At 40.7% G+C, this 8,830-nt stretch overlaps 1 protein-coding gene across 2 annotated transcripts in view; it reads left to right on the top strand.

Moving 5' to 3' along the window:
* Window positions 1-8,830, top strand: part of LOC106512886 (protein FAM13A) — a 19,144-nt gene that overhangs the window by 7,989 nt on the left and 2,325 nt on the right. The window contains exons 6-19 of one of the 2 annotated variants that reach the window (XM_014001417.1): window positions 62-180; window positions 2,049-2,087; window positions 2,660-2,848; window positions 2,953-3,034; window positions 3,223-3,302; window positions 4,026-4,083; window positions 4,845-4,919; window positions 6,083-6,272; window positions 6,777-7,026; window positions 7,244-7,376; window positions 7,709-7,790; window positions 8,005-8,225; window positions 8,352-8,435; window positions 8,521-8,622. In XM_014001417.1, coding sequence (XP_013856871.1) covers window positions 62-180; window positions 2,049-2,087; window positions 2,660-2,848; window positions 2,953-3,034; window positions 3,223-3,302; window positions 4,026-4,083; window positions 4,845-4,919; window positions 6,083-6,272; window positions 6,777-7,026; window positions 7,244-7,376; window positions 7,709-7,790; window positions 8,005-8,225; window positions 8,352-8,435; window positions 8,521-8,622 — 1,704 coding nt within the window. The remainder of the gene's footprint in view (window positions 1-61; window positions 181-2,048; window positions 2,088-2,659; window positions 2,849-2,952; window positions 3,035-3,222; window positions 3,303-4,025; window positions 4,084-4,844; window positions 4,920-6,082; window positions 6,273-6,776; window positions 7,027-7,243; window positions 7,377-7,708; window positions 7,791-8,004; window positions 8,226-8,351; window positions 8,436-8,520; window positions 8,623-8,830) is intronic. The other variant, XM_014001423.1, reaches the window with a different exon arrangement.

Here is an 8,830-nt window from a genome sequence, read left to right as displayed (position 1 = left end):
TATATATACACAGTATAAGTTTTGAGGGTCTAAAGTAATGCCACTCTTTCTGTCCAATTAGGTCCAGTCTAGCAGCTGTGAATCTGAGCGTGGCACGAGGAGGTTTGAGGAAGAAATTGCTTCAATTTCCGGGGACGTTGCTTTTGAACAAATGATTCCGATGCAATCTAAGCTCCACAGGTACTCTCATCACTTCAGGATGATATCAAACTGTGTCGCCTAATTTTGTCATTCACATGCTTCACTTTCTCAAGAGTTTCTAGTTAGTGTAAAATTGGATCAAAAAAGAGTCATTACTGCATTTAACAGAAGTCTTCTGCTATAAAACCTCAGTTGATTCACTAAAAACCTTTTTAATTTATCATTAAATTACAATATTCAGCAATCAAGCAATATAATAAGAATTTTAGAGCTTTGAAGTGATTAGTCAAATAGCATTAGGTAACATTTACAGCCATAATATTTGCAGCAAAATGTACATTTTTATTGATTGCAGAATTTAATAATTTTCAAGACTGCAAATTCAGCTAAACTTTTATTCAGCAATTTTTTAAAATTTTCATCATTAATATACATTTTAGCTAGTGAAAAAGCACAATTATTTTAATACATTTATTAAAAATTCACTTTATTGTCCTCACAAACACACATTTCCAGGCCACTGACACTGAATTATCATAAAAAAGTCTTAGTCTTGTACAGCTAACTGCCCTGGTCTAATGATCATACAAGGCTGTATCTTTCCTCTTATGAAATCTTAAGTCTTAGATAATTTCTTACAACAMTAAAAAGAAATCCAGTGTCATACAGTATATTTGATTCCAAGCTTGTCCAATCTGCTCACAAGTAGTGTAAAGCTGCTGTGTCAGCAGAATCTAGAAGCCAATGTGTTGTTTTCAGTTTTTTTCCCCATAGAGCTGTCATAGAGCAAATAAATATCAATCATTTTTCACTAACAGCTTCCCACGCTCATCTGTTCTGCAGGCATGAGATACTGCATCATTCCAAATGTTTTTTTTTGTTTGTTTGTTTTGTTCTTCATCTAAGTGAAAGGAAGTCCAGATTGAACAACTGGAAAAAATGTTGTATAACCAGTGTTGAATAAAGTACCTCCAAGTGATACTTGGGTAAAAGTCTTGAAGTATTTGATGGTTTTGTACTTTACACCTCTGGGACATTTTTTCTATATACTGTATTTTCTTTGAAGGAGGTGCAGCAGCACATAATCGAGCCCAAGTAACCAAGTTTCTTAATGAACTCTTCGTTTTTGTTTGAAAATATTTGACTGAAGCATAAAGTGACCTTTGTTTACCTCATTTTGTGCTTTTGTGTGCATGTTCAGTGTTTGTGTTCTGTTCTGTTTGATCTTTCTTGGATCTTTTCCTCTAGCTTCACAGCTCATTTGGATTCTTGTCTAATTATACCCACAGACACCTTTCTTTGTTATCTAATTTGTTCTAATCATTTTCACCAAATGACCTGTAAATATCGAGAGCCAACTCTTAAGATGGAGAACAATGTATTCAGTCAGCTGTTTTATGAGTGCTTCCAGTAGGAGGTGTGTTGTGGTGTTGAGGTGTGGTGCAAAAGAATTTGACATCTAATGAACGTCTTGTTTAATATGTTACATTATAAATATAAGGATTTATAATAGAATGGTAGTAATCAGTCAGTCAGAGCAAAGCAGTGTTTGAGTTTCAGCATATGCAGTGGCACTTTCTTTTCCTGGCCTTACTGACCCACTTCTGTCCACACTGCTGTGCCGGAGCTGACTCTAAATATGACCGAGTGACGGTGCGCTCCTGCCTGTGTGCGCTTGTGTTCCAGTGTGTGCTGACAGTGATAATGGAAGTCGGTGGGTCAGTTCTGTGCCTCCTGGTCTGACTCATCCGGGCTCTCTCTCTCTCTCTTTTTTTCTCCATCTTTTTTTCTCCATCCTTCCTGAGCAGCGAGCCATTTACTGCCTCTCGTTGCACTCTGTAAAGTTTGACCGCTGTCAGTTTTCTGGAAACTTCGCTGAAAATGTTTTCTTGTCTCGTCTGCTTCAGCATCAAAGACCGCCGCTTCGGATCCGCCGTCCCGCACAGGTGAGCGAGTCGAGACGGGATCGGTGCTGGCGACGGCGCTTTAGTCCTCAACAAAGAAATGTTGTGGTTTGATCATCGGTGACTCATTTTGCATCAGGATTTGTTGAACATTTAGCACACTGAGTGTTGTCACCACCCTCTGCTATTTGCTAATTAATTCGTTTTTGCCACCAGTGACTCATTTTCTGTTGTGTGGAAAGTTGGTTTGAGGGAGATGGGATTTCATTTGCAGTGAATTCTGTAAAACGGTGCTGATTTTTGAACTGGGATCAGCTCAGAATTGTATGAGAGGTAGAGTCAGATCAAACATAGATGTTTTTTATAAGTCTGCCATTTATATATTACTGTTTATTTAACACTTATGTTTTTGTTGTTTATAATGTTGAGTACCACAGTCATCTAAAAAACATCGGAAGGATTTATTTCTATCTAAAGTGTACAGTTTTCTGCTTTTGTAGCTGCAGAATCACAGCTCTGACTGCTGTTTTTCTGAAGTATAAATCTTTATTATTACAATGAATAATCATGTTTTTTTTCCTTCCTACCTTTTTTCTCCCTGTGTGTTTTCGTAGCCCTGACACACTGGTGCAACATTGTGAAACGGGCTTTGACGTCAGCGCTGACATTCAGGCATCGATTGCAAACCACGGCGTTCCGGAGAAAAGCGGTGATTTTACAGRATCGAGCCGTGCGCTCTCCTGCCCCGCTGACCCGGAGCAACCGCCACCACCACCCAGCCGACCGTCTCAAAGCACGCAGGGGTGAATTGTTCTCACGCAGATGTCGCTCTTACACCGTTTGATGAGTTTAGAGGATGCGGTTTGCCCCGTATGGTTGTTCCCATCTGCCTTCTGTGTGTCCACAGGACGTTTTCACAGATGCCTCGGCTTACAAACACGTCAGAGGAGGAAGAGGAGGAAGGCGCAAAGAAAACTTCTTGTTGTTTGGTCAGCTGATTATTTTTTTAAACTGCTGTTTTATTTATTTTGTAAAGCACCTTATCTTTTCTGAACAACAGCTGCCCCGCCTGTATTTTTTCTTTTTTTTTGCATCCTGTGAGTGTTACATTAAGTTATGTAGGATGAACACATTTCATCCCGAGGCTTTTCATGACATGCACTGAACTGTTTTTCAGGCTTCTGCAGACACAGGGCAGAGTTCATCTATATTAGACTGCAGAAAAGCAAGTGAATCACAGAATCAGGACACAGAGAGGTGAGAGGGAGAAAAAAACTTTTACAAAACATAGATTGTAAAATTTCATTTCAGACAATTTGTTATTGTCAGATAAGTTTATGATAACAATTAAAAAAAGAAATAAAGTGGCCAAATCAGTCTTATTCCTAACAGGGCCATGTTCATTTTGTAGCTGTAGAAGTATATCYGGTTTAATTTGATCTAATTGCTTTGGATGCTGCAAATGCCTTAGTGCCCCTCTACTCCTGTTTCCCCCTCCCTTCAGTTCTGTTCATCTCTAAGCCCTGCGGTCAGTGCCGAAGTAGGTTATCAGAGCATTGTGCTGCTCACAGTCATGGCTTTGATATGATTCMAGTCCAAATAACTTTGACTTGCCACAAGGGCTCACGCGGCGCAGACCAGCTAACTACAACCCTATTAGCGTGGTGGGGGCGCTAACTTTCAGTTTGTGTTYCTAAACCAGAGGACAGGTCAGCTCGGATGTGCCTCATTAATTACAGGCTTGAGTAAACCGGTGCTCTAATGCCAGATGGCTGACTTGAAAGATGCACAGAGCTGTGTGTAGTCCAGTTTGATACAATATTGATAGCAAGAGACACGTTGCACAGTGGGTTCAGGATTAAAGTCACGTGGGCAGCCAGAGGGAGCAAATAAATAAATAAAAAATAGTACAAAAAATTGAGGAAACTTGATTTATTCTTTTTTGTATTTGCCTTTAATTTACATACTTTTGTTTTCCAGCTTTTTGTGCTGCATCAAGTGCAAGAATGAAGATAAAGCCACAGTGCCACAATGCAAGGTGGATTGACCTTTCTGCTAAATATGATAAGAATTATACACAATTTAGAAATAATTTTAAAGCCCCTAATTAAACTTTTGTCCTCTAAATGCTTTGGTTTTGGGTCAYTTTAGTTTGTGACAAGTTTCAGTACATAACTTGGATTTGATCACTATTCAACTTCTCAGTTGTTCRTCTGGCAGAGATTGGATCAAGTCTTAGTTAATCTGTCAGAAATGTAAGATGTTCATAATGTATGTAAGTTTTTAACCRGACTAAGATATGTTTAGGAGAAACAGGTTGGATAAAGAGAACTTATGTTTTCACTTTTCCTTCCCCTGGTGTGTAGCTATATCTGAGCATGTGCAGTTGAGTGAGTTATCCATAAAATGCACTTAAAAAAACTTTTCAGAGAGAMGAGAAAGTGGAGCTTTAGCTTTAGGCTTGCATGTTAGCAAAATGGAAAGAAACTCTTCTGAATGTCAGATTTTAGACGAATAAAACTGTCAACGTCACGTTAACACTTCAATAGAGGAAGAAGCAGCTAAGCTGTTAACACAAATGTCACCCAGTGGAGTAAAGGTGCTGTAATTATAAAAACAAAATTTTACTAAACATTTAATAAGCAGTAGCAAGGTCACACTGCTGTATGGTAATGATAACAAAGGTGTCATCATCATCCTCACCTTGACTTTTCCTAGAAAAATTGTTTAGATTTCAGTGTTTTGTTTGTGTTGTGCTGTAATGTATGATTTTGCCTGTGGATGTGTGYGTTTTTTTAGAAGAACAAAGGAGGAGGATGCTGCGGTTCTCCTGACCGACATGACGGTTGCATAGGCACGAACATCAGCTCTGACGTAAGTTCTCCTCCTTCACCGTCTTTACAGTGACTAACCACCCTCCCCCCGCCCCATTAAAAAAAAGCACCTGTGACAGGAAAGCAGGTGATACCTCGAACGTGTGAATCAGTGTGTGTGTTTGTATGCACGCTCTGTGGATGTATTTTAGTTTTGAGGATCCCTGCCTGTAGATGTTTTGCTTCTGTATTAATAGCCTGGCTAGGTCCCCTCCCTTACATCTTCCCACCTCCTGTGTGTGACGCACAAAGCTGTTTTTTTTCATGAATGAACTGCCAGGGAAGGACGATAAAGAAGCCCAGCCTTCATCTGCTGCTGCTGCTGCTGATGATGATGATAAGAATGGCGTATATAATGTCCAAAACAAACCTGCTTTATATTCGAGCCCCCTCTCTGAGCTCACAATATTCTTTTTTTTTTCTTGCTTCCCTCCGAGCATCCAAGTCAGAATTTACTGCATACACACCCACTTGCACGCACACACGCTTACCCTCCGTCTCCATCAGATCGACTCCTTACCCCCGCCCCCCAGACAACGTTGCTGTGGAAACGCCTCGTCATACATACACCGTGCCTCCTCACACACACGCACCCACACGACACGCAGCGATATTCCCACCGCCCCCCTGCGCCTTCATCCGCGTATCATGAGTAATCCATGTGGAGGCTGCTCAGCTGCAGAGGTGTCAGGGATGCCGGTCAGACGGGTTTAAAGACTCATGCAGCATCGTCTCATGCACTCTTAGACGCGCAGACTTGTGGGTCGGGCRGTGTGGGAAACACAGCTTCTGTTCAGGAATCCCACAGCGGACGCCAATGCTTGTTGGGGGGAGCTGACTCGCCTGAAGGAAGGCTGCCRTTGAGTGCGTGACGTGAGCTGCAGCTGTGGAAAGTCCGTCTTGAACTGGGCCGTGTTTGGTGTCCACGTTTAATGTTTACGCTCCTCGCACATCAGCCGTGAAGTGTGCTTACGGAGCACCGTTCTGAGCGTTTCTCATCTCATAGCTCGCCAGCCGACCGCACTCTGGATTGCGTCGTTTCGACTTCAACCGGACCTTCCCCAAGTTCAGCCGAGCAGCATGTGAATCACTTCTGTCTGACCGAACCACGCTTCCTCCAGGACCTCTGCACCCCTGAAGAAAATGTTCTGCTTCTGTTTCCAGAGTCCATCCCTCAAGCTTCAAGCCCTGGAGGCTGACTCGGGTCCACCGCTAGACTCGTTAGACCCCCGAGCCCAGGATAACCTACCTGCTCAGCAGCAACCTCCTCCCATGGAAGCGCAGCACCTTTATCAGTCCAGTTTGCCTTTGCCTCCATCTTTGGATCTGCACACAGTTGACTCATCTCAGCCCGGTAAGGTAGAATCAGTGGAATGACTCTGATGTGGTGGAATGATACTGATTTGTATTGCAATGAGGACTAAATCAGAAAATAATAAGCTTAAATACATTTTTGTACTTATGTTTTAGAAGATGAAATTCATTTTCTGTATTTGTTGGGAGTGAACGTTTAGTTTGACCSATTTTTGACTTCAGTAAATGACACTCAGAATTAAAACCATATTAAAAGCTGTGTTAATCAGCAGTCATTATACTAAATTAGCTTTTTTTTTTAGAAAATTGAAACCTTACTTTCTCATATTTCATAACTTTATTGTTGTTGTTTTTTAACAAACAGACAATAATTAAAATGAACGTTTACTGTAATTATCAGAAAGTGGATCAAAATTTTTTTTTATTATGAGCCCATTGTTTTTCTTTGTCATTTGGTAAAATTGATACTAAAGAAAAGAACACATTAAATAAAAAAGACAAATCGGACGATTCCTATAAACCATGTTTATCTTGTCTTCTGCAGTGCACCTTCAGTCACCGTCTTTATCCGTGTCCAGTCTTGTTCTCTCCGCTGCCGTGTGTTCTGAAGAACTTTCAGAAGAAGATGCCTCACTGAGTCCACCAGTGACTAACGCCGGTCCGCTCCTCTCTCGCTTCACGCCGGGGGACAGCCCCGTCCCCTCGCCGCGCTGTCCCAGCCTCACCCACAGCCTGCGCTTCAACMTGGACCCTGAAACGGCTCCATCTCCACCATGCTCCCAGCACATTCGCATGTAAGGCATTTGTTGTTTCCCAGGCTGTTTCAAAGGATAGTTGTATTTTTATGTGATAATTTCTCACTTTAAATTACTCACAAGCAAATAAGCCATTTGCTGTATTTTTTAGTGTTTATTTCATAGCTAAAATAAAGTTTTTGATGTGTAATATGCGCACAGCAATGTGCAGATTATTTAAAAGCAGTGGTAGACTTAATGGGCTTTTTATCTTCAGTGCTCGCTGCAGTGTCCTTACAGAACCAGAGGAAGGTTCTGCGTCCATCTCAGTGCTTAACAGACACATTCACACTCTCAGAAAGAGGATCCGGCGTTTTGAGGAGCATTTTGAACAGGAAAGGCACTACAAGGTAAGATCTTGCATAAATATAAACTTAGTTCAAAAGAAATTTTTCTAATTAAGTTTTTTTTAGATAAAAGATAAAATATAGGTCTTCTTAACTTATCAGTGGCATCAAGTAACACATTTTAAATCCACAGAGACAAAGGACTCAAATAGAYTGATGTTTTGTTTGTGAGGCGCTGCAAACTAAAAAAATCACACGTTAACAAATTACGCCCTCTGTTGGTTGGTTGTGAAATTACAGTTTGTTCTACAATTTAAAAACAGGCCTGATAGCCCCTCACACACACACCTGGACCAAGATACACTGAGTTTATTATTATTTTTATTCTTTTCCAGCCAGCCCACAATGAYAAAACTGCACATCCAGAAGTGGCCAAACTGATGAAGGAACTCATCAAGAGTCGCAAACAGCTTAAAGGTCAATAACTTAAGAATATGATAAAACTTTTATTTAAATGTATTTTTTTCTTTAGACATGCCACATAGGAACTTTTGTGTAGTGTAATATGGTGAAATACATTAAAAAAATCAGGGTAAAAAATCCCACATAACCAGATATTTTAGATCAATGTCAGAGTTTTTTATTTTTTATTTCACTGTATTTACCTGACTTTCTGCCTTGTTTTCTGTAGAGATAAAACTGAGACAGCCACAGGGACTTGGAGGTTTAGGTCCCAGATCTGAAACATGCAGAACCAATATAGACCAGAGAGAGGCGGGACCCACAGGAACTGAGCTCCAACAGCTCAATAATAACACCAACACCAAACCGAACATAGAGGAAACTGTCAACACGATAACCAACAGGCTGAAGGAAAGACGGCGGGAGCTGGGCCTGCCTGACAGCATTAAGGTTGCTACTGCACAAAAACTCCTATCCCTCATAATTTCAGTTAGAGTTGGAAGCAAAGAGAAGCTATGTGTCGTTTATTGCAGCATGAAATAAACTTATAAGGTGTTTCTTGTGTTGTACGAATAGGAGATGTCTAACTTCCAGATGAGTATGGAGAAGACCTGCATGCAGAAGTGTCTGCTGTACTTTGAGGGTCTGCACGGGCGCCCGGTATGTTTTTTGTTCTCATCATCTGTTAACGAACTGCGTCAAATTTATATTCTACTAAAGCAACGCTGTTTCTGTGTAAATCCAGAGTACCAAGCAGGAACGCACTCTGATGAAACCTTTTTACGATCGCTACCGTCTGCTCAAGCAGCTGCTTTCATCTGCTTTCACAACAGCCATTACAACCATTGTGAGTAACAAATCACACGATTCTAGTTTTTGATTGAGCAACAACACTCAAAAGTTACATTTTATGTTAACAAGAAAGAAATTCATGGTGTTAGTTCGCCCTCTAGTGGCCAAACAAAAGAGCGGCAACTATTGTCAATAATTCATTTAGCATTTTTTTTAAACTAATAATGGCAGCTAATAAAAATTTATTAGCCATACATTAGATT

Source organism: Austrofundulus limnaeus, unplaced genomic scaffold (genome assembly GCF_001266775.1).
Source record: "Austrofundulus limnaeus strain Quisiro unplaced genomic scaffold, Austrofundulus_limnaeus-1.0 Scaffold0, whole genome shotgun sequence".
NCBI classification, from domain to species: Eukaryota; Metazoa; Chordata; class Actinopteri; order Cyprinodontiformes; family Rivulidae; genus Austrofundulus; species Austrofundulus limnaeus.
The sequence above is the reverse complement of the archived record's forward strand: the minus strand, read 5'-3'. Positions and strand labels throughout refer to the sequence as shown.